The sequence below is a fragment of the Acartia tonsa genome, chromosome 6 (genome assembly GCF_053477335.1).
Source record: "Acartia tonsa isolate MP-2025a chromosome 6, ASM5347733v1, whole genome shotgun sequence".
NCBI lineage: Eukaryota > Metazoa > Arthropoda > Copepoda > Calanoida > Acartiidae > Acartia > Acartia tonsa.
The window spans coordinates 5,932,935-5,960,341 of record NC_137265.1 but is presented as its reverse complement, the minus strand read 5'-3'; the positions used below and the strand labels follow the sequence as shown (position 1 = coordinate 5,960,341).

At 32.3% G+C, this 27,407-nt stretch overlaps 1 protein-coding gene across 1 annotated transcript in view; it reads right to left on the bottom strand.

Annotated features, from left to right (window-relative positions):
* LOC145321664 (uncharacterized) overlaps positions 1-27,407 on the bottom strand; it is a 129,519-nt gene that overhangs the window by 41,986 nt on the left and 60,126 nt on the right. Inside the window, exons 10-17 of the mRNA XM_080163160.1 lie at positions 24,439-24,520; positions 19,335-19,386; positions 15,323-15,432; positions 14,691-14,754; positions 14,026-14,071; positions 8,636-8,685; positions 727-787; positions 272-329 (exon numbers count right to left, since the gene is read on the bottom strand). Of these exons, the coding sequence (XP_080019286.1) occupies positions 272-329; positions 727-787; positions 8,636-8,685; positions 14,026-14,071; positions 14,691-14,754; positions 15,323-15,432; positions 19,335-19,386; positions 24,439-24,520 (523 nt within the window). The remainder of the gene's footprint in view (positions 1-271; positions 330-726; positions 788-8,635; positions 8,686-14,025; positions 14,072-14,690; positions 14,755-15,322; positions 15,433-19,334; positions 19,387-24,438; positions 24,521-27,407) is intronic.

The window sequence follows — 27,407 nt, the reverse complement described above, 5'->3', positions numbered from 1 at the left end:
ATATTTGTATAATGTGAAGCATTATATAAAACATATTCAATGCATTGTATTATAGACAGCTCTCCGCGGATATTAAAATGAAACATGTTTTGTTAGCAATGAAAAGCCGAAGGCAACAGCTAACAAAACTGGTATTGATTTTATGATTGTTATTTTAATATTCGTGGAAAATTATCTGTGATGCGATTCTATACATGATTTTTCAGTAATGCTGAGAACCGGTTCTAATCTAGCGGATATAAATCGAAGCCATACATGAAAAAATACTTACTTTTTAGGTAGAGGTGGCCTCCCATTGACCTTGACAGCCCCGCTGGAGTCTAGCTGACCTAAACAATGCAAAATAAATTGAAATAAATATCTGTTAACGTACACAAAAAAAATTATTTAATAGTTATTTAGCATATCGTATTATAGACAGCTTTCCGCGGATAGAAAAATGAAAAATTATTTGTAGTTTTGTTTGCCTACGGGTATTATTATTATGATTTTTATTTAATAATTGGTGGAAATGAGATACATGATTTTTCAGTATGGCTCAGAACCGGTTTAAATTCAGAGGATATTCCTCGGTTTGGAAGCCATAATGAAAAAAATATTACACACATGTTTGCTTACAAAAAGAATTCCACGAAAATTCCTATACATATATAAAAAATTGTTAGAATCGTCGCTACTTCTCTATATGTTCTTACAACCGACCGGCTTTAGAAATTAATTTTGTACCTTGTTGCCCGTTCCGAGATCTTAGCTTCACTTCCTTACTTCTAGACATGTCCAAGTCATCCTGAAACAGCATGAAAATCAAATATTTCTTTTTGATTGAAGAACCTTTGTTTAGCCGTTTTTGTGGCAAACTTTTTTCTTATAATATGTTGAAAAATATTTTTGTTGCTTCGAATTGCAAATCTAGAAATTGGCTTCAGACACCAAAGTTGTTCAAATGTATAACGGCGTAACTGCAAATTTTCGAGTTTGATACGGCTGCGTTGATAAATTCTTAAAATTTACTTGTAGGCAAAAAATAGTTTTGCTTTATTGTCGAGCCCTACTGTCCTTTTAAAGCTGTACCTTTTTTACTCATGTTTATATTCAAATACTTTTTTTATATAGTAATAAAAAATTCCCTTTTTTGTCGTGTGAATATTTATTAACCAAGTATTTTCACACTCTAAAAAGTTATTTGACTTTCCCCAAAATATTTTAGCAATCATTATTTCAGATGAAAAAAATAGTTAACAGTAAATAGAGATTTACTTCTTTTTTTTGTGGCAGTAATTGTTAATAAATCACATAAAATCATCAAATAATAGATCATATATTACAGAGATTGTGTAAAACAAGAAAATTATTTTTAATTTTTACTAATAATTTCAACTGAAATTTGGAATGTCGGACGTACAATCATACAAGATTATATTGTATTTACGTTTGTGCTAAAAAGGCAGGGATCTAAGGGATAAGACAATGATCGATAAATTGATGTACATCCCGAATAATGATACACAAAATTACCCTGTGTAGATAACAACTAGTGGTTGAACCAACAAGTAAAAATTCAATAAAACTCCCCAAAGTTGTTGAGCCAACGAACAAGATAATGTTATTAAAAAACTTTAGGGACTATTTTAACAAACAGCCTTTACTGTAAAAATGGCAAAAAGAAATAAATAATTGTGTATTTTTTAACAGTGTATGTCTCAATCCTAAAAATGTCTAGACCTTAGAAGAACCATAGTTAGCTCTAATCAAATGTACATTTATTATATAATTTACTTTTGCTAAACAAGTGCAGACCATTAACAAAGCAAAATCAGACATAAAAACTAAAGAAGTGGCCATTATTTAAATAATAACCGGCATAATCATTATAAAAGGTAATTTAAACATTAGATCAAACATTTTAAAAGCTAAATCCACAATAGACAATATTCTAATAATGACATCACTATTGACCTAATCTAAGATTGATATAGTACCATACTTTAGTGATATCCTTATACTAAAGTAACAGGATGTTTGTCTGTCTGTCTGTGTGTCTGTCTGTCTGTGTGTACCGAAGGATCTCGCTAACCGCTGAACCGATCGGGTTCTCCTTAACAGGGTAGATTCTCATATGTCCTGGGAAGGTTTTTAACTATTTTGGGGGAGGGTACTACCACCCTCCCAAAAGAAATGACAAAAAAATTGAAAATTTTCTCAAAATCTGGGAGACTTCAACGTCAAATAAGGTGATATCGTACATAAAAAATTAACTTTAACAAACAAAAACATTTAAAGTGCCACTAGAGGCCTCTAGGGGCGTAGCCGCTAGTAGCAATATATTGTGTTACATTTTTAAATCATATAAAGTGTCAGGATGTATATGAGTCTGTCTGTCTGTATCAACAAATCTCGCTATCCGCTGAACAGATATGGTTCTCCTTTAAAATTTAGCTTATAGATCCTGAAAAAGTTTATAACTATTTTGTAGAAGGATACCACCACCCTCTTAGGATAAATCGCCCCTAGAATAAGATGACCACCCTAAAAAAAATCTCGAGTGTCAATGGAGGCCTCAATGGGCGTAACCGTTAATTGTACATTTTATTAATGTTTACCATTGGTCCTGCAAGACCTCCAGGGGTTGTAAATCCCACAATATTCCCGTAATTTTGGTCAAATAAAACATTATTTCCTATTCAAATAGGGGTATTAATTCTCTATTCAAATGGGGGCATTAAGCAAAGCAATACGATTTTATGAGCTATACCAGTATACAGGGAAATAGAGAAAAATAAATTGAGAAAAATATTTCCAGTATGGCTTCGAAACCGATTAATATACGTTATTAGTTCTTAGCCATACTGAGAAATCATGTATATCATTGTATTAGAGACAATTTTCTACGTATAGTAAAATAAAAATCATAAAATTTATTCCTGTTTTAATCTTTTTAATTTTTCTTTTTTATATCCACGAAAGCTGTATATAATACGATTCGAGAATTAACTTATATCTTTTTTACTAAAAACTAAGCTTTAGTCAAAAACACGTCCAAGGGTGGGGGAAGGGGTTGATGGGGTGCTTACACTCTTAAACTTTGAAAAACTACCCACCTCAAAACCCACTCATTTTACCTTCCTAAATAAAGCTACACCCTTGGTTAAAGTTTAAGACAAAAAAAGCAAATAAACTTATGAATCATTTGGTATTATTTTTAATAATATGGGTTTAAGAAGGGAAAGGGCAAGGATTTAATATCTATTGATTGATTAATTGTCAGGTTACAACAAGTTTAAAGGCCTACAAAACATATCTCACAAAGATACTACTTATGCCTTTTCCCCTTACAAAGCTTTTTTACAAGAAAGTTATACGAACAGTAACATGAATTCTGACATAAGTCAACTAAAAGTGTCGAAAAATACACTTAAAAATTTTTGAGAAAAAAAACAAAATTAGTTTTTTGCTTTTGGTAGTTGTCCCAACATATCCTACAAAAAAAGTAAGTTCATTTTGTCTGAAACTGAAGATCTCGAAAAGTGCAAATCATAATTGGTTGTACTTTTAAGCTTTACAATTGTCTTTGTATGGTTTTAGGCTATTTTCTTGACCTCAAATTCATCTTCCACATTCTATCCCAGTTTCAAAGTAATATGAACACAGAATAGTTAATTTTTTTCTCGTATTCATTCGAAACCGGTGGATTAGAACCGGTTCTCATCCATACGAAAAACTATGTCTTCCATCGTATTATATCCAGTTTTCTACGAATATAAAAATGTACAATCATAAGATTAAAACCAGTTTTTTTAGCCGGTGCCTTCGGCACCTCGGGGCTAAAAAAAACTAGTTTTAATCTCATAATTGTACATTCTACATCCGCGGAAAGCCGTTTATAATACGATGCGGGAAATACCGATTCTCTAAATAATTTTCCTTATCATTGAAGAGTAAGTTGTCCTAGATCTAAATAATCCGGATCAAGTGCAGTTCACGGTAAATATTCCTGGTAACGATTATCTCTATTAATCAATGAATTTTAAAGGCTGCTAACAGCCAAAAGGTGGAACATATATATTATGCTCGCACAAAACTTTAATCGACAAAAGAAGGCCTTCAAATAATCTAGAATAATCATTACTTTATAGTTATTTATCTCGTAGTGTACATAAATGCGCAGAAAGGCTTATTTTACGCGTTTTTCTTCAGTGAAGCCATCCCTGTGTATCATTGGATCTTGGCTATTCAAGATAATTTATAAGATTGTTTATGCTGCTTCACAAAAATATTTCATGAATAATAATTTATGCCATTAAGCAAACAACAATTCTCTCTCAAATTTTTTCTTGTAAAATAATTGGAGGCAAACTATTTTTTCTTGAGATAAAATATCCCTTCATTTTTTCTCCCCTTTATTTCTCGTCAGGGATCTAAAGAAATAATGCAATGGCCGATAAATTGATGTACATCTCCAATCATGATACACAAAATTACCCCTTATTTAGATTACAATTGGTGTGTGTAAAGTTTGAACACTCAACTTAATGAACCAACTAATTAAAATTCAAGTCCTTAAATTTGTTGAGCCAACGAATAAGTAAACATTATACTAAAACTATGGGTACTAGTGTAATTACAGCCCAATGTCCCCTATCGCCCTGGTTCCCCCCTTCAATTCTAGTTTATTTTCTTATAGCATGAAATAATACTAAAGTCATAAAATAAAATTAGACCATCATAAAACTAAATTAATAATTTAATATGAAGGGTTGTTTTCATGGGAAAACAAGGATGGCAACATCTATAAAAGCAAAGCTCTGAAGCGGTAGGACAAACGGACTTTCTGGTAACAATTATAGAGTTGCTACTCCTCCTAAATCGTACCTGACTGTTATAAGAATCATCAAGAAGGTTTGGAATCGATAGGACAATTTTAACATGTCTAAATTAGCGAAAAGAGCTAACCATTACTTACGGACGGAAGGACAGACCGACCCTAACAATAGAAAAGCTTTCATTAATGTAAATTTTGTCCATATGTAACAGAACAACATGTCCAGTATTCGAAACCTAATTACATCCGCTGTGTTAGAACCGGTTCTCAGTCAAACCGAAAAATCCTGTATCGTATCATATTAAATCCAGTTTTCTACATATATAAAAATGTACAATGCATCTCGGGTCTAACAAAACTGGTTTTAATCTTATAATTGTACATTTTTATATCCACCATTTGTAATACGTGAATACCTATTCCAGTATGGCATGGAACCCGATCAATATCCACTGGATTAGAACCGGTTGTCAAAGTCACTGAAAAGTCATGTATAGCAACGTATATTAGACAATTTTCCACTAGAATTAAATTAAAAATCATAAAATAAAATCAGTTTTATCTTATATTTTTTTTATTTCAATATCTGCGTAAAGCTGCCTAATACGATACGATTATTAACTTACATTATCAATAACAGTATCATTTTAAAACATGAAAAAATTACGTTATTTTTAAGTAGCTTACCATTTACGTATAAAATACCATAGCTTTAGATCAACTTAGCCAGTAATAAAAGAAAAACAACTTATTTTTTTCTAAATTAAAGAAAAAAAGTATTTATAATTAGTTTTCGTTAGAAGATGATTAATAAACCAGGATTAGAAGGGATAAGACAATGGTCGATAAATTGATGTACATCCCCAATGATGGTACAAAAATTACCCCCTCTTTAGATTAAAATTAGTGGTTGAAACATTTAAACACTCAACTTAATGAATCAACCAAGTTCACTAAAGTGCACAAAGTTTTTAAGCCAACGAATAGGAAAACGTTATTATAAAACTTTGGGGACCAGTGTATTAAACAGTCCATTGTCCCCTCTCTCTCTGTTAATAAACGGATTTTATTAATAAACTGATTATTTTTTCACTAAATTAATAAACTGATTATTTTTCATCAAATTAATAAACTGATTATTTTTTCATCAAATTAATAAACTGATTATTTTTTCATCAAATTAATAAACTGATTATTTTTTCATCAAATTAATAACAAATTAAACATATTTTTTCAAAGAAACAAATTAGTAACATCTAATTAAACTTCTAGTGAATTTTTTTTTTTTTTTTTTTAACTATTATTTTTATGTATTTTATTTGATAAAACACTTACAATAAAGAAAAATGACATGATTATATAAAAACATAAGATTAAATAAAGTGAATTTTTAATTTAAAATAAAAATGAAATTTGGATTTAATCAAACGACATGTCTAGTGAGGCCAATAGTTGATAATTGAACTGAAAATAGAAGGGAAATTTTACACAAGGAATAACTATTTTGCACCTTTTTTTATTAAAGGATACTTATTGATCGCATCGTATTATAGTCAGCTTTCCGCGGATTTAACAATGAAAAATCATGATAATATAACCCGATTTCTTAGCCTACTGGGGTTGGAGGCCGGGGCTAACAAAACTGGTATCAACTTAAAAATTTCTATTTTAATTTTCGTGGAAAATTCTCTGTACTACGAGGCTATACATGATTTTTCAGAATGGCCGATAACCGGTTCTAATACAGCAGATATTAATCGGTTTCGAAGCCATACTGGAAAATGTTTTGAACATTTTAGCGAATAGAATAAAAAAATATTTAAATTTCTGGTATAAGAGAAAGTTGTTGATTTAAACTTGCGGTAAGAATGGGAGAGAAAAGTTTTTCCTAATATTAAATATACCTTGTATACATTTTTGAGGATAAAAAATTAACAAAATTATCAAATTAATTATATCTTTTACAATATTTTTAATTAACTCGACAATATAACAAGGATTATTAAAACCATAAGTAGCGCAGTAATACATTGCAGTATAGTATAAAGACTAAACTTGAATGCAATATTCAATCAATGTAATGTTCAATTAATAATTAGTCATGTGTTTTAAGGGGGGACAGGGGCGTCCAAGCTTTTTATTTTGGGGGGGGTAAAATGGCGCGCGAAGCGCGCCGCAAATTTTTTTTACCCCCCCCCAAAGTTTTTACCCCGGGGGTAAAATTTGCTTGGGGGGGGGGTAATTACCCCCCCTGAAATCTGTTGGCAGGGGTAAATTTAGTTTACCCCCCCCAAAATTTACCCCCGGGGTAAAATTTTTGGGGGGGGTAATTTAAATCTTATTAAATATATAGTATAAGAAATGCGCGCGAAGCGCGCAAAATTTTTTTTATTAGACATTTTTTATTTTGGGGGGGGTATTTACCCCGCCAAAATTATTTGGGGGGGGGTAAATACCCCCTCCTAAATGGTTGGGGGTGCCTACGGCACCCCCAGGGTAGGGGTAAATTTTAAATGAGGGGGGTAAAATGAAAAAAAATTTTGGGGGTGCCTACGGCACCCCCAAAATCGTTTGGGGGGGTTAATCGCCCCATTACCCCCCCCCTTGGACGTCTATGAAGGGGGATAAGAAATAGAACGGTTTATAAATCGTCACCCCAAAGTTTATGCGTAAATTGAGAAAGTCGCTCAAAAAAATACATGTGACGTCATAAAAAAGAGTGATTATCTATTTCTTTTTAGGGGGTTTCTTTCCCACTTCTCCTCTTATCTCCCTAATTTTTATGACGCCACATTCAGCGACTTTCTCCATTTACAATATTCTGCCTTTATTAGCTAGAGAACTGTGTATGTAGGGGGGGGGGGGGGGAATTCTAAATCATTTATATTTGCTTTGTCCTCTCTCAGTATGCAATTAGTACAAATAATAGCACCATACACATGTTTAAATTATTTCTGATCCACGCGTGATTTTGGTGGGGGCATTGTGCATGCAAATACAGACTGCGGACTGACGGACATACAGACATGCCCTAATTATATAGTAGCTGCACTTCTAATTATTATATTTACCTCATTTATGAAGAGAGTTTGATCAATAGGATAGAAACTTTATAATATAATTTCACAGCGGACTGACGGACATACAGACATGCCCTAATTCTATAGTAGCTGCACTTCTAATTATTATATTTACCTCATTTATGTACAGAGTTTGATCAATAGGATAGAAACTTTATAATATAATTTCACAGCGGACTGACGGACATACGGACATGCCCTAATTATATAGTAGCTGCACTACTAAATATAATATTTACCTCATTTATGAAGAGAGTTTGATCAATAGGATAGAAACTTTATAATAATAATTTCACAGCGGACTGACGGACATACGGACATGCCCTAATTATATAGTAGCTGCACTTCTAATTATTATATTTACCTCATTTATGAAGAGAGTTTGATCAATAGGATAGAAACTTTATAATATAATTTCACAGCAGACTGACGGACATACGGACATGCCCTAATTATATAGTAGCTGCACTTCTAATTATTATATTTACCTCATTTATGAAGAGAGTTTGATCAATAGGATAGAAACTTTATAATATAATTTCACAGCGGACTGACGGACATACAGACATACACTAATTATATAGTAGCTGCACTACTAAATATAATATTTACCTCATTTATAAAGAGAGTTTGATCAATAGGATAGAAACTTTATAATAATAATTTCACAGCGGACTGACGGACATACAGACATGCCCTAATTATATAGTAGCTGCCCTACTAATTAAATATTCACCTCATTTATGAAGAGAGTTTGATCAATGGAGAAATATGTCTCTGGATATCCTTAAATTAAAATAGATATAAGATTTGGTAAACCTTTCCAGTATGGCTTAAAACCGATTCATATCCGGTGGATTCGAAAACGCTCTCAACTATCTATAATACAAAGTAGCTTGATATCTGTCCGTCTGTCTGTCCGTCCCTTAAGATCTCGGTAACTAATGAAACGATCGGATTCTACTCTTCAAGGAATATACCTACTGGTCCTTTGGTGGTTTTAAGCTATTTTCTTGTGGGATGGGACACCCAAAACCCCCCAAAAAGCAAAAATTCCCTCCCCCCAATTTTTTAAAATGAATTTTTCGAATTTTGCTAATTCGCTAAAATTTGCGATCCGTTCGCATTTTTTTTCGCTGGGTAGGTAACGATCCATTCGCATTTTTCCGTTGGGTAGGCAATAGAAGATGTAATTAAACCTCTAGGGGCAAAGAGGCTAGGGACGAAGCCTCTAGTACTGAAAAAAGTCTTAAAAATGTTATTATGTCCTTAAACATTATCATTTATCTAAGCAGTTTACAACAATTACCTACAATCTTGTTTATACTTTTATGCTTTTATTTTATGGTAATTCAGATCTGACTGACACTCAACAAGTGTTTTATAGCTTCGCTTTTATAGATGTTGTCATCCTTAATGGACAGTTATAAAATTGTAAAACTTCTATTCTATTGTTAAACTATGAATAAAACAATTTAACCGAATGACAACAAAGATTTGAAGAACAAGCAATTATCCCAAAATAACTTGAATTATATAACAAAACTTTATCAATTACTTTGATTTCTCTTTGGAGAATCTACACAGAAAATATTGAAGCCTATCGCATTTATAATTAATGATTGTAATCCTACAATAATCTATTTACCATTAGTTTTGAAGAATAGTTATTTATTGCATCGTATTATAAACAGTTTTCCGCGGATATAAAAATGTACAATTATAAGATTAATTTTTTTGTTAGCACCGAGATGCCGATGGCACGGGCTTTCAAAACTGGTTTTAATATTATGATTGTACATTTTTATATTCGTAGATAAATGGATATAGTACGATACGATACATTATTTTTCAGTATGGCTTAGAACCGGTTCCAATCCGCCGGATATTAATCGGTTTCGAAGCTTATTATTGTGACAAATAAAATAAAGTGACAAAGTTTTGAAAGTTTTATTTGTTTGTGTATTTATTATATATAGTTCCTAACAGAGAGGGAGGGAGGGGACATTGGACTGTAAATTACACTGGTAACCAAAGTCTTAAATAACTTTCCTTATTCGTTGGCTTAAAAACTATAAGCGCTTTTCCAGTATGACTTAGAAACCAAATTATATCCGCTTGATTAGAACTTGTTTTCAGCCATACTGAAAAATCATGTATAGTGTCGTATTACAGCTAATTTTCCACGAATATTAAAATAAAAATTATAACGGGCCTTCAAGTCCATTGGGGGCTTACAAAAATGGTAACTTTTCAAACATCCGCGGAAAGCTGTTTATAATACGATGCGAAAAATAACTATTATTAGTCTTTTTATAAACATGTCAAACAAATGTTGAAAAATACCAACAAAAGTTGTTTAGTGCAGTTAAAGTGTTTACCTTTTATATGACTTAGTCTAGGAGACCTTACAACTTTTTACAATAACATGGTTCCCACATCTTTTTTGAAGATTGTAAATTAATTTTCTGTATTATGTTTTTCTTGTCTAAAGCCTAAGATTTGAAAAACTACTATACTGATTTCCTTTTTTGGGAAGCTTTAAACATTTCTGGGGAGGTTTTTTTTATTCTTAGATTTAGACTTTAGACTCATATTCTGTCATTCTTACCCCTTAAATACAAAGTCTCCTTGTTATTTTTGATCTTCCAAACCGATAGGCAAATTTTATAATAAAGCTCAATATAGAGCATGGGGTGTTTTTTTGGGGGTAATCCCATATTATTTGAGAACCCCAAAAGTTTGTTTTACCATCCCCAAACTTTTTTCCAAAAAAAATATTGAATATTTTTAAATGCAGGGAGGGATGGGACATTGGGATGTTTATTCACTAGTCCCCAAAGTTTCAACCACTAATTGTAATCTACAGAAGGGATAATTTCGTGTATCGTCATATGGGATGTACATCAATTTATCGGTCATTGTCTCATCCCTTTAGATTCCTGGTTTAAATGGCAACCCTGAAGCATAAATATAAAGTTTATCAATTAAGCTGGAAAACTCGAACTAAACTCCTGGATAACTGCACAGGGAGGGGAAGACTTGGGCTGTTTATTACACTAGTCTTTTCTTATTCATAGGCTTAACAATTTTGGGGACTTTAAATGAATTTTGATTGGTTGGTTAATAAAGCTGAGCGTTCAAACATTTTATTCACTAATTGCAATCTACAGAAGGGGTAATTTGTTTATCATCATTGGGGATGTACATCAGTTTATCGGCCATTGTCTTTTCCCTTTAGATCCCTGGATATAACTGCAGCAGCCTGCAAATTACAGGTACAAAAGTTACAACAATACAATAATGGATATAAGAATACATGGATCTTGTGACAAAGGAATCAGTGTCATCATATATTGCTAAAATAGTCCTTAGATATTAGTTAATACGTTCCTCCATGGTAAGGGGAGGGGATGAGAAAAGGGAGTATGGGTGGGAGATATCGTTATATTAGTATAGATGTATATACAGATAACATCCTCCCTTCCTTTTTTAATGACCTTTTTCGTCTGCTACCAAAATATTTTTTGCTACTTGGCTGTGTTTAATATAAGCGGTACCATTGGTTGATTTTCAAATACCCAATTGACGGTCAACACAAGGACACTTCGATGGAGAGATACAGTTATTTATCCAACAGATCTATAGTATAGATGTATATACAGACAACTACCTCCCTCTCTTTTCCAATGACCTTTTTCATCTGCTACTAAAATGTTTTCTGCTACTTGGCTGTGTTAATATAAACGGTAGCATTGGTTACTTTTCAATGACCAAATTGACGGTCGAAAGGACAGTGCGATGGGGAGATACAGTTATTTAACCCTTTCTCCCTCTAGTGTTTTACTCCAATGAGAGAGACATTTCATCTGGGTCTGCAAGAATCTGTCACAATGTCCACGTATTCTATGTATATTTATTAATGCAATATTATAATAACAATAGAAAATGAAAAGAGCTCTACAATATAAATAAGGGATCTAAAGGAATAAGACAATGGCCGATAAATTGATATACATCCCCAATCCCCATGGTTGATACACAAAAATACCCATCTTTTAATAATGATTAGTCGATGAAACATTTGGACACTCAACTTAATGAGCCAACCAATAAAAATAGTCAGCACAGTTGTTAAGCTAACAAATAAGAAAACGTTATTTTAAAACTTTGGGGACTAGTGTAATAAACAGCACAATGTCCCCTTTCTTCCCTAATATAACAACTTAGAATCTAGGACAAGTATATCTAAAAGTAGCGAAGCTATTGAAATTGTTAAACCAAATATAATTTTAAAGAGGACCATATAGAAAGACAGACATAATAACTTCAAAACTAGATTTAACTAAATAAAGTAAATAAAGATGGACAGACTGACAAGTTATGTTGAAGAATAAATTGGCAAAAGACATGGGAATCTTCACAAAAGCATTTTTCTGTCCATCATTAATAATTTAGTTATAATATTTTTATACATTTCGAAATCTTTGTTATAAAGTTCTAACTGTGTTTAATGATGGGTTAAAGTTACTTATAGTGTCTACAAAAAAGGGGTATTAGAATCTTAACCTAACCTAATCTACTTAACTAAATTAATATTTTAACTTTCCTGCGTTTATCCACTCTGGCGTTTGGGAATTTACATTTTACCCATATCTTGTAATAAAAGGAGAACATTTTGTGTATCTTTAGTATTACGCAGTCTGGTCTGAAAATTGAACTCAAAACTATATATTGGATTCAATAATAAATTTTATATTTGGAGACAAGCAGGGGTAAGAGGGATATGTCACGTGAAAATAATCTAGATTGCCTCAAAAAACAGGGATTTTAAGGGATAACACAAAGGCCGATAAATTGATGTACATCCCTAAAATTAATACTTCACTAGATTAAATTAGTTGTTGAAGCGTTTGAACACTCAACTTAATAAACCACCCAATCAAAATACAAAAAAGTCCCCAAAAAAAACATACGTTACTTAAAAAATTTGTAGACTAAAAAGTCAAACTTTGATAAAAGAAATATTTTAGCGTCCAAATATTTTTCTATAGATGCCCTATCCCCTATCCTTGAAGAAAGTCTAAATGTACTTGACCTCGGCACACTTTTATTCAAATTCAAAGTCTACCAGGGATATATGGTATAGTTATTCTTATTTTGCAGAGATAAACTACAATCCTTATATAAAAGTAACAGGATGTTTGTTTGTGTGTGTGTCTGTCTGAAGGTTTTCGCTGACCGCTAAATCATTATGGTTGATGTGCTGAATCTTCATTTCCAAATGTGTACGCAGTTTCCGCGGTGTTTCCTCATCCTTTCTCAATATTTACTACTAGCTAAAAAAACTTCAATCTTCCAAACTTTTAAAATTTTGACGTATAAACGATTTATACATTCAAAAATTTAATTTTCAAATTTTTTTTTAAAGTTTGAAGCTTTTTTAGCTAGCAGTAAATATTGAGATAGGATGAGTAAAACACCGCGGAAACTGCGTACACATTTGGAAATTAAAATCCTTTACAGTTTAGCATCTCATGGGTCATATGAAGATTTTTTGACTTTTTTGGAAGAAAGAGAAATTGCCCCCAGACAAATATCATAATATTATTATTCTATCTAATAAAATAATAAAAAAATAAAAAAAATGAAAGAATTTATATAGTGATATGCTATTTTTTTAAAGGAAAAGGTAACCTTATTTAAGGTGTTCCTACAAAATCTAAACAGATAAGCACCCTCTTTAAAATTCACTACAAATATTAAGGGATAAGTCATTGGCTGATAAATATACTCACATTCACATGATGATAAACAAAATAACCCATTCTTTAAAACACTGAGTACTAAGTACCTGAATCATGGCTTCTAATTGATATTATCGACTCTCTTCCAGTCAAGATTTAATTACAGTACCCAAAGTTTTAAGCCAACGAATGAGGAAATGTGTGTTTAAAAATTTGGGTACTAATATAAAACAAATTGGGTACCTGAATCATGGCTTCTACTGGATATTATTTACTCTCTTCCAGTCAAGATTTAATTACAGTACCCAAAGTTTTAAGCCAACGAATGAGAAAACGTGTGTTTAAAACTTTGGGTACTAATATAAAATAAATTTGGTACCTGAATCATGGCTTCTACTTGATATTATTGACTCTCTTCCAGTCATCTACAAATATCAATAATTTAACTAGGGCCAGGAATCTAAAGGGATAAGACAATGGCCGATAAATTAATGTAAATCCCCAATGGTGATTTAAAAAATTACCCTTCTATAGATTGCAATTAGTGGTTGAATACTCAACTTAATGAACCAACTATTCAAAATTCAATAAAATTCACTTAGTAGAAGGGAATGGGAACAGGGGCGTTCAAGACTTTTTATTTGGGGGGGGGGGGTATAATGGTGCCCCACCTGAAATCCGTTGGCAGGGGTAATTTACCTACCTAATTATGAATTATTATTAAATATTTAGTAGTAAAAATGCGCGCAAAGCATGCCAATTTTTTTTTTAAAAATTGGGGGGAGGGCGCCTCCCCCTCTCAAACACTCTTTTTTTATTTTATTTTAAAAAATAATCTTATTTTTTTTGGGGGGGGGAGGGGTTAATGTTTTTCTAGGGGTGATTTCTCTTGGAAGGGTGGTGGTACCCTCCCCCAAAATAGTTATAAACCTTCCCTGGACCTATAAGAAGCTACCCTGTAAAGGAAAACCCGATCGGTTCAACGGTTAGCAATTACTTCTGTACAAACAGACAGACATCCTGTTACTTTATTATGAGGATTACCTCTGTATCTGAAGGATAGTTTTCTGATCTGGAATTTAATGAGCAGGTCTCGTGGTAGGAAGATCTAGGAAGCAGATAAATTTAGATAAATTGTGGGTCAGGCATCTAAAGGGATAAGACAAGGGCAGATAAATAGATATACATCCCCAATGATATGACACAAAATTATTATCCCTTCTGTAGATTAAAATTATTTGTTGAAACGGTTTAACACTCAACTTAATGAATCAACTAATCAAAATTCACTAAAGTCCCCAAAATTCTTACGCCAACGAATATGAAAACAGCCCATTGTCCCCTCTCTCTCTAAACTCCAAATTTTGACATTTAAAACCTGTATCTAAATAGAGCAAAATATGGGTGATTTAAAAACTGAGGTTTACTGTCAAAAAATTTCTTTAAGAGGCAATAAATATTTAAAATACAGCTTGAGTTACAGCTCACAGTAAGACAGACTTTTTATTAATTTTGAATTGAGGGAAGGTACAATTTTGACTACAAAAATCAAACCCACAACTCTTATTTTGATTTTTAAAATCATAATACTATCATCTGATGTGAAGGCCATTTCCTTACGGGCTCTTCTAACCTTTACTTAACCTAACTAAATGTAAAAGAAGCTTTAATTTTACCTTGAAGCTGAAGAGGCTCTGGATGAAGAATTAGAGTGTATAGAACCCCTGCGGGAGCTTACTTGGGACCCGGTGGGGGAACAACTAGGACTAGAGTAACAGTACGCATCCTAAACATTAATTATAGTAAATAAAACCCCTGCGGAGATTTCGCTATGTGAAGGGCAGAAAAGCTATATTTTGCAAGATTTTGTTACGTGAAGGACAGAAAAGCTATATTTTGTAAGATTTTGTTATGTGAAGGACAGAAAAGCTATATTTTGTGAGATTTTGCTATGTTAAGGACAGAAAAGCTATATTTTCTGCGAGAGTTCACTTGTGACCCTGTGAGGCAACAACTAGGGCTAGAGTAACAGTACGCATCCTAACATTGATAAGAGTGAATAGAACCCCTGCGAAGATTTTGCTAAGTGAAGGACAGAAAAGCTATATTTTGCAAGATTTTGTTATTTGAAGGACAAAAAAGCTATACTTTGTGAGATTTTGCTATGTTAAGGACAGAAAAGCTATATTTTCTACTGGAGCTCACTTGTGACCCTGTGGGGGAACAGATAAGGCTAGAGTAACAGTACACATCCTAAACATTGATTAGAGTGAAGAGAACCCCAACGGGAGCTTACTTGTGCTTAGAGCAGATTCCTCTCATTATGAAAATAATCTTGAATGAAGTGTAAATTTTCGAGTGTTTATGTTTACTTTAGGCCAGGTTGGGCTTTTTCAAAAATAATGAGGGGTTTCTGTACTTGCAAGGGACTGAGGGAAAGTACCGGATTTCTTGTTTTTTTTTAAATCTGCAAAGAATAAGTAATGGAAGAGTGTAAGGGGGTGATTTTTCGCAGGGCTCGGCAGCCGTGCGTCAGACCACTTGTAAGCCTCTGAGAAATCAACCTTTTACAATTTAAAAAATCAGCTGTAATAATTCTAAACCTGACCCAAGTATGGCAATCTCAAAAACTTTCCAAGCAACCGGGTTTTAATTTATGGCCTAAAATATCTTAAGGTGTCCTTGTGTTTATTTCAACAAAATTAGTTTATCAACTTCTTATTTTGATTTTCATGGAAATATAATTCTGTGTTTTAGTGATATATCCTTGATATTATCCAATAATTTTACGAATTTTAAAATAATATTTCATTAGCCGAATATTTGCTTTAATTAACAATTAACGTTTTATAAGGTAACAAATTAATTAAAAAGATTAAAATAACAATTTAGAATTCTAGTAATGATAGTAAACAATTTTATTAGACAAGGATGATTATAATCATTGCCGTTATACCGTAGGTGATAAATTAATGGAATTAAGTTGAAAGTTGATATTTTTAACATGGCATTGTTAATAATCAAAGTAATTTTAGCAAACTTGCATACTTTATAATAAGCAATTATTTATTTTAATAGTGAGACTACTCTATAATTTTAAATGTACGTCTTTTCGGCCGTTCGTCCGTTTGTCTGTCGATCGTAAACTTTTGTTTAGTCTATTTTTTACTTTCTATATTTGTTTGTGCTTTGATGCTCATGGATGTTGTCATCCTTGTCAATAATAATTCTTTTTTTAGCAAGAAAACTACAGTCATTAATATAAAGAAATTTATAATCGCGGACATACCCTACTTGTAGAATTGCTACACTTGTCATTATTAAAATATGAATTCAATTGCTAGATGAGGGGGAATATTCTTTCTCGTATTCATTCGAATCCGGTGGATAGGAACCGGTTCTCATCCATACGAAAAAACTGTGTCTAGCATCGTATTATAACCAGTTTTCTACGAATATAAAAATGTACAATCATAAGATTAAAACCAGTTTTTTAGCCAGTGCTTTCGGCCCCTCGGGTCTAAAAAAACTAGTTTTTATATCATAATTGTACTTTCTATATCCGCGGAAAGACGTTTATAATACGATGCGAGAAATAACTCTTATCTTATCCTAGTTAAACGCCTAGTTAGAAAGGGAATAAAATTGTCAAAATAAATAGACATTGGGGGACGGGGATACAAAATAAGAAAAATAGTTTTAAAAAGCGAAGCTTTTCTATAATTAGGGTCGGTCCGTCCGTACGTCCGTCCGTCACGGATAGCTTTTTTCGTTAATTTAGGCATGTTAGAATTGTCCTATCGATTTCAAACTTTGCATGGTGATTCCTGTAGAAGTTAGGTACGAGTTAGAAAGCGTAGCAACTTTATAATCATTACCAGAATGTTCGTACGTCCATTTTAAACATGTTGATTTTTTTACATTTTTAACAACAAATTTGTATGTGACCTAATTATCCGATTGTTCTGATTTTTGGTATACTGATTCCTGGAACAACAAAGTACACTATTATAAGCGAAGCAACTCTATAATCAAATCAAGTCCTAAAAATGTAAGTATGTCCATAAACATTATCTTGTATCATGCAGTTTTTCAACAAATTTACTTACAATTTTTCTTTGACTCTTATACATTTACATTCTGATTATTCAGTCCTGACATTATACAAGTGTTAATGTCCGTTTGTCCTACCGTTTCAGAGCTTCGCTTTTATGGATGTTGTCATCCTTGTTAATATAAAAACTGGTACTTTACCCTAAAATGTTTATCGAACAGGAAATCTCTTTGTTTTTTTTTGAATAAATTAAAAATAATGGGGGAAGGGTATTGTTTTTTTGTTCTGCCTAGCCCATGTTGGGACCCTAACCCCTCGGGGCTAATAAGTGCACATTTTAACCTAATATAATATGAGGTAACGAAAAACAACCCCCCCCTGTCCCATTAAATTATCTTCAAAATCAAAAATAAAGGGAGGGGATTCAAGTGCTCGACAACGCAATTTAAGATATATTTGCCAAAAAACTTATTTATTATAGTTTTTTTTTTTTAAGGCCAGACTTCTAAAAGTTTCACCTCATTTTCTTAAGCTTGATTGGTCTTACTTTTGTCTTGTTTCAATAGATTTTCTGAAAAATAGTCCCGAATTTTTCTTAGATTTTTAATTGAATCAATCATATAGGTATTTCAAACTGACACATGTAAGTTAAATGATACGTACTCTTCAAAAGCGTAGCTTTTCTAAAACAAGGGTTTGTGCTTCAAAAAGATTCATAAAGCATTTGTAGTTGATAGGAAATCCTTTTTCCCTAGAATCTAGTGTTAGGAACAGACAAAAATCAGTTCTTCTTTATGCTATAGATGGGTAACATTTGGATGAGCTTTGCACATTACTATATATGGTATTTTGAAAATGACTATTGCTGGCATATCATCGATATTTAGCCAACAAAAGACTTCTTGTTAGAAAATCACTATGTTCATATAAAGCTATTCTAATAATGACATTAGTAAAACACATCGACTCAATTTTAAGCTCTAATAAATAATAAAACAGCGTATAGTGTAAAAAATGACGTCATACAATACAAATGACCAATGATATGACAGTATACATTGTAATTGACCAATGGTAAATTGTATACTGACCTATCATTGGTCATTTGAATTGTATGACGTAATTTTTTATTGGACACTATACGCTGTTTCATAAATATTTTGTTAAAGTCCGCTTTAAATGATGTTGCCATCCTTGTTAAATGATATATTTACTAGCTTGTTAAAAATTCAATTGCTAGAAAGCTCAGGTGTAAGACAAAATCATATTTTGTCCAGGGATCTTAAAGGATAAGACATAGTATATTATTGGTGGAAAAGTCTGGATATAAAAAGGAAAAATTATAACTATAACTATAAAGTCAGTGGGATAGACAAATTAATCCAATAAGACCCCGGATGGTTCTAACAATATCATTATTAGATATGAGTCTTGGATGGTTTTAAGCTATTTATCGATATATTAACAAGATAAGTTATAATGAAAACTTATGCAGGTTGAAATCAAAATACAAATGACAAGAAAATTATTAAAATAATTAAAAACAATTATTAAATTACCAGACAAACATACGAACGTTCTCTGATTAAAGAATATGGGTGCTGCTCGAAAAAGTAAAAAGTTTTGTGGTTTACCTTTGAAGTCTGGAAGATGGAAACAATATCTTCTGAATTTGTATCAAATCTCCTACAAAATAAAATTGTATTTAGTTCAGGAATAAAAGGGATAGTAACATAAACTAATATTCTGTAAGATGTATGTATGTATTTCATCAATTTAACTATCGATATACAATTTATGATAATAATGTAGGATAAGGTCATCATCATCAGGCGCATCTCTCTTTTTGACTGTTGAGTCCAGAGAATACGGACACCTTGTTCCTCCATGAATTTCTTTTTTTGGCAAGTGCTTCAGCTTCTCCCCATGTTAATTCCAAATCAAAGAGGTCCTTTTCAGTGCTCCGCCTCCAGGTCATTTTTGGTTGTCCCCGTTTACGTTTACCAGTGGTGGGGTTCCATTTTAAGCACTTTTTTGGAAACCTATTTTGTTCCATTCTGAGCACATGTCCTAGCCACCTTAGTCTTTTATATTTCACTTCTGCTTCAATACTATTGCACTTCGTCTTAGCATGCAGCTCAATGTTTGATATTTTGTTTGGCCAGAATATTTTGCAAATTCTTCTTAGGCAGCTATTGTGAAATGCATTAAGTTGATTTGTTTCAGTTTTCACAGTTCTCCAGCATTCAGCTCCATAAAGAAGAACTGATTTCACATTACTGTTGTAAAGTCTGATTTTTGTTTTCAGAGCAAGTTTCTTTGAATTCCAAACGTTGTGTAGACTGTTGAAAGCAACCCTAGCCTTATCAATCCTGGTCTTAATATCAGCTTTTGAGCCATTTTCGTTGCTGATAACACTCCCCAGATAGGTGAATTTGTTGCTTTGTTTCAATTGTTCACCATTTATTGTTATATTTTGATCAGGGTTTGTAGGTATATTCATAATTTCGGTCTTCTTGACATTGACAAAGAGCCCGACTTGTCCTGCATATTTGACTAGTCTATCTGTTTTAGCTTGTAGATGTTTGATTGTTTCTGAAATCAGTGCCAGGTCATCAGCAAAGTCCAGATCCTCTAGGTGTCCTAGTATGCCCAGCTGGAGACCACGTTTTTTGTCCTCTGTGGTTTTCTTCATCACCCAGTCAATGACCAATATAAATAGAATAGGTGATAAAATGCATCCCTGTCTAACTCCAGTGCTTATTCTAAAGAAATCAGATGTCTTATTGTTTCCAACTGAAACACAGGCTTGGAAGTTGTCATAGAATTTAGTTATCATAATTATCATCTTTTCAGGTATACCATAACTTCTTAGTATTTTCCAAAGTGTTTGTCTGTGTATGGAGTCAAAGGCCTTAGAGAAATCAACAAAATTTACATGGAGTGGCTTGTTAAATTCAACACATTGTTCAATAACCGTCCTAAGGGTGAAAATTTGGTCAACACAGCCCTTTCCAGCACGGAATCCAGCTTGTTCTTCTCTTAGTTTATTGTCAATTTTCTCATCAATTCTGTTTAAAATAACTTTACATAGGACCTTGCTTGGGATAGAAAGCAGCATAATTCCTCTCCAATTATCACAATTGTTCAAATCTCCCTTCTTAGGTAGTTTTATGATTATACCTTTAGACCAGTCCGTTGGTATCTTTTCTTGCCTCCAAATTTTACCAAAGAGATCAGTTAGAGTCCTAGCAGAAAGATCTATGTCTGCCTTAAGCATTTCGGCAGTTATCAAGTCAGGTCCTGGTGCTTTGTCATTCTTTAGACTATGTATAGCAGCTTTAACTTCTTGAATAGTTGGTGGTCGTGTGTCTATGTCTATTTCATGTCCTGGTTCTGGTTCAGCAGTAATTTCTGGTTCAGGTCTGTTCAGCACTTCTTCAAAATGTGATTTCCACCTTTCAGCAACTTCTTTTTCTGTAGTGAGTAATTTACCATCTTTAGCCCTGATAGTTTCACCACTCTTTTTGCTATATTTGCCACTTAATTGCTTGGTTATGTTGTATACTGTTTTCATGTTACCAAAGTCAGCTGCTCTTTGGGCCTTTTCAGCCAGATTGTCAATGTAATCTCTCTTGTCTTTCCTTGTGCACTTTTTGACTTCTTTGTCTTTAGCAGTATATTCAGCTTTTAAATTGCTCATGTCAGCCAAATGTTGAGCATTATGGATTTTGTTTTTGAGCTTCTTTCTCTCTTCTATTTTGATCCATGTTTCTTCAGAGATCCAGTCCTTTTTCTCTGGTTTCTTGTGTCCTAGGATTTCCTTAGCAGTAGATTGAAAGTTTTCTTTAATTGAAGTCCATGTGATCTCAGTCTCGTCATTTAGGTCCTCTAAGACTTGAAATCTATTTCTGAGTTTTAAGACAAATTCATTCTTTATCACAGGGTCCTTTAATCTTGAAGAATCATATTGTCTACCAATCTCACTCTTTTTATCATGGCCTGTACGCTTCAGCTTTAATTTAATCTTACTGACAACTAGTTCATGGTCACTAAATATGTCGGCTCCTCTGTAACTCCTACAGTCTTGCATTGACTTGACCCATTTTCTATTGATCATAATGTGGTCAATCATGTTTCTTGTTTGTCCAGGTATATTTGTGAATGTTTTTGTGTTGGAATAGTGTACCTCCTACAACCATATCATTATTTAAACAGAATTCAATTAAAAGTTCTCCATTTTCATTTCTTGTACCTATACCAAAGTGTCCCATTGCGTTCTCCACTCCAGTCCTGTCAGTTCCTACTTTAGCATTCATATCTCCAAGAACTAGGCACATGTCATGTTTGGGTACTGAGTTTCTGATTGATTGCAGTTGATCATAAAACTCTTGTTTTACTTCTCCATCTTTGTCATTTGTTGGGGCGTAGCATTGGATAATAGTCAACTTGCAATGCCTTGATTGGAATCTAGCCTTAATTATTCTGTCTGATATAGGTTTCCAGTCTATTAGTGAATTGACATGTCGTTTTTGAATAATTATAGCAACACCATACATATGTTGGCTTTCATGACCAGAATAAAGTATTAGGTGGCCATCTTTGGTTGTAGTTTGTCCTTGTCCTGTCCATCTACATTCCGCAATTCCAAGTATTCCAATATTGTAACTTGTCATTTCTTTAACTACTTGGGCTGTTTTAGTTGACTCATACATTGTTCTAACATTCCAGGTTCCTATCTTACAGCTTTGCTTAGAACTTATTGGTCCTGTCATCAAGTTGATAGCTTCCTTTCGGATTTGACCATCATCTTTCATATTCTCAGTAAACTGAGCATCAGTTCCAACAGTTCTTGTTTCATGTACACCTCTGGCTGTGTGAAAGCCATAAGTGTTTGAGGTTCTGTGGGTGTTTTCGCTAACTGTTGGGATTTTTACAGGTAGGATAGTTAGTCCTACGCAAACCTTCCATATCCCTGGAAGGAAGGGTGACTGGTAAGGGGAGGGACGTCAATATCCCCCAGTACTTCAAGAAGTACCTCCTGCCCCTAGGATAAGGTAAGAATAGTTTATGGTACAAGGATAGTAGAGCTTAGTACATCTCTTTTAGTACATGGCAATACTGGTAGAGGTTTTACTACTAACTCGATTATGATCTGAATTTAGGGGTGAAACCCCTCGGAGATATGATTGCAAAATTAAATGTGACTTAACTGGTGGTTATTATGTAGTTATATTGTAGTTATAAATGTAGTTATCTTGTAGTTATAAATGCAGTTACCTTGTAGTTATATATGTAGTTATTATTGTAGTTATAATGAAATTTTGTAAGTAAAACAATTGTAGAAATAATGAATGTCATTTTAAGAGTTCTAAAATGTAAAAAATATGCTGATTTGTGTGTTTAGAAGAAAATTATGCTGATTGTATCATAAATAGAAATTTTTTATTGTGATATTTAGAAGGAAGCTACTCTATATTTAGATGTCTAAATTGTTTGAAGCTGTGATTTATTAGAATGGAATGTGGTGGCCGTTTAGGATATGGAAATTTGGTTTGGAGAAGTTTACATTGCTGACATTTTTGTTAAATTATCTGTACAATATTGACATTCCTGAAAGTTTAGGTTAATATATGTAGTCATAAATAGATGAATGCCATTGCCCATCATTCAATAAGCATAATCTAAAGACTTTTTTTGGGAGACCTTTATAATAGAAAATGCTAACCCCTACTCTTAGCTAGCAAAATTCTGATACTAGGCCATTATTGTCACTTTTGTTACAGAAATGAATAATGTAAGTATAATTTTATAACTAATGTCTAGCAGATAAAGAATTGAACGTGGTGGCCGATTAGGATACATTATTTTAGGTTTGCAGTTGATATTGGTGACATTTGCTGTTAAATCTACTTAATAAAAAAAAACCTCTGAAAATTTAAATTATTATATGTAGTCAATATAGATTCATGCCCCATCCCATTAAGCATAAATCTAAGGACTAATTTTTTGGAGACCTACATAAAACCTAGAAAAATGCTAACCTACCTACTTAGCAAGCAGAATTCTGATGCTAGGCCAATTTTGTTATGAATATTACAGAAGTGAGTGATGTAAGTATAATTTTACAACTAATGTCTGGCAGATTAAGTTATATTAGATTTGATGGAAGATTATTTTTGAAGGCTAAGTTGACTATGAAGTATTACTTATTTTCTTGGGAATAAGTGGCCGTTTTAGGTAAAATATTTTAAATTTGAAGAATTTTATTTTTATAAATGAAGGTGGAAATGACATAGTAGCGATTTTAATTTATGAGGATTATGAAATTTTGAAGATGAAGTGTTGATATTGTTTAGGAAATGTGGTAGACATTGAATTGGGTTTGTAGATATTATCACTTAGATCCATTTTGAGTTGTAGTTTCTAGAAGTTATGTCTTAGAATAAATATTTTAATATAACTAAAGTTGATATTTATAAGTTACATTTTTTGTATGAAGTTACTCACTTAAGTCACAAGTGAGTTTACTGCAGCTTTCACATTGTGCATGCGACTGTATGCTCTGAGAGCTTACACTAAACTGAAATTGTCTTCTGAATTTGTATCAAATCTCCTACAAAATAAAATTCTATTTAGTTTAGGGATATAGGGGATAAGACAATGAACGAAAAAAAATGCACTCATCTATCTATCTATCTATCTATCTATCTATCTATCTATCTATCTATTTCTAACCTTGGTTCTGACAATATTCTGTTGAGTTTGTCCATAACTTCTGTTAACTGTTCTATTTCTTGTAACATACAATATTCTTCACCTAAATATTAATATAATTAATCCATATGTTAATAGTTATATTTCTTGTAACATACAATATTCTTCACCTAAATATTAATATTATTTATCCATATGTTAATAGTTCTATTTCTTGTAACATACAATACTCTTCACCTTAATATTAATATTATTTATCCATATGTTAATAGTTCTATTTCTTGGAACATACAATATTCTTCACCTAAATATTAATATTATTTATCCATATGTTAATAGTTCTATTTCTTGTAACATACAATATTCTTCACCTTAATATTAATATTATTTATCCATATATTAATAGTTCTATTTCTTGAAACATACAATACTCTTCACCTAAATATTAATATTATTTATCCATATGTTAATAGTTCTATTTCTTGTAACATACAATATTCTTCACCTTAATATTAATATTATTTATCCATATATTAATAGTTCTATTTCTTGGAACATACAATACTCTTCACCTAAATATTAATATTATTTATCCATATGTTAATAGTTCTATTTCTTGGAACATACAATATTCTTCACTTAAATATTAATATTATTCATCCATATGTTAATAGTTCTATTTCTTGGAACATACAATACTCTTCACCTAAATATTAATATTATTTATCCATATGTTAACTGTTCTATTTCTTATAACGTACAATATTCTTCACCTAAATATTAATATTATTTATCCATATGTTAATAGTTCTATTTCTTGTAACATACAATATTCTTCACCTTAATATTAATATTATTTATCCATATGTTAATAGTTCTATTTCTTGGAACATACAATATTCTTCACCTAAATATTAATATTATTTATCCATATGTTAATAGTTCTATTTCTTGGAACATACAATATTCTTCACCTAAATATTAATATTATTCATCCATATGTTAATAGTTCTATTTCTTGGAACATACAATACTCTTCACCTAAATATTAATATTATTTATCCATATGTTAATAGTTCTATTTCTTGGAACATACAATATTCTTCACCTAAATATTAATATTATTCATCCATATGTTAATAGTTCTATTTCTTGTAACATACAATATTCTTCACCTAAATATTAATATTATTTATCCATATGTTAATAGTTCTATTTCTTGTAACATACAATATTCTTCACCTAAATATTAATATTATTTATCCATATGTTAATAGCTCTATTTCTTGGAACATACAATATTCTTCACCTTAATATTAATATTATTTATCCATATGTTAATAGTCCGTTTTCTTGGAACATACAATACTCTTCACCTAAATATTAATATTATTTATTAATATGTTAATAGTTCTATTTCTTGTAACATACAATATTCTTCACCTAAATATTAATATTATTCATCCATATGTTAATAGTTCTATTTCTTGTAACATACAATACTCAATATTTAAACTTTTTTCAAAAACTTATTAGTATGGCTTTGAAACCGATTACTATCCGCCGGATTAGATCCAGTTCTCAGCCATATTAAAAAATCATGTATAGCATTGTATTATAGACAATTTCAAATATTGAAATAAAAAATCATAAAATAGTCTTCTATTTTTTTTTCATTTTGAAATCCGCGGAAATCTGTCTATAATGCGATTCAATATATAACTACTATTTCACCCCTACCCCCAAAACACTGAAACCAATCAAACAAAATGTTTTTGCAATTCTCTGGCGAATATTTATGTTTCATGTAGGGTTGGGCCGGATATATTTTTGGTCGGATACAGGATACCGGATATCCGGCAGATTTCAAATGCCGGATATCCGGCGTTGGCCGGATATCCGGCAAATATCCGGTTATCCTGCCAAATTACCGGATATCCGGCCGGATAACCGGCCAAATTACTACATATTAAAGTATCAAAAAAGGATATAGTCCCTTTCGTGGCAACTCACCTTAAGGAGCGATTCGTTGTATTTTTAAAATTGCTTTTAATAGGTTATTTTAGGTTAGGTTATATTTGGTTAGGTGATTGCCCCCCAGGGTTAGGCAATTGGCCCCGCAAGATTAGAGTACCCCGGGAGGGGCTAGAAATAGGGGGAAAGCTACTGTGAAGCTTAAGAGGCGTTGCCACGAAAGGGACTATACCCGCAAAAAAAATTCTTCATAAACTGGTGTTTTATATTATACTAGCGGTTGCGTCCCTAGAATCTAGGGATATTAGAAGGGACATGAAAGTGTAGAAAAATAACTGAAAACCTTACAACGATTTTTTTATAAAAATTAAACAGCCTAAAACCACCCTGGGACCTATAAGAAGCTTCACTCTAAAGGCGAACCATAGCGGTTCAGCGGTTAGCGAGATCCTTCGCTACAGACAAAAAAAGCTTACTACTTTATATAATAGGATAAAATTAAGGTTAAAACTTAAAAATTAAGTAACTATTAAATGATCTTTCTTCTTAGCAAATAAATCTAATTAACTTTTACTAATAATCTGTAATATCGGTACTACGTCAAACCCTAGATACGCCAAACAGTAGATGCGACAAACGCTAGACAGACAAACAGTAGACAGACAAACCCTAGACACAACATACGTTAGATACGACAAACGCTAGAATGCGACAAACTCTAGAATATGACAAACGCTAGATTTTTTCTAAAGGCGACAAACAATAGATACGACAAACGCTAGAATTAAACCTTATAAAAAAGTAAAAGGATGTTTGTTTGTCTATACCGAAGGATCTCGCTAAATGCTGAACCAATCGGATTCTTCTTAACAGGGTAGCTTCTCATAGGTCCTGGGAAGGATTATAACTATTTGGGGGGAGGGTACCACCACACTCCCCAGATATTTTGCCCCAGAAGAAATTACTCCCCCCCCCCAAAAAAAAAGAAATAATATTTTAAAATATACTATAATAAA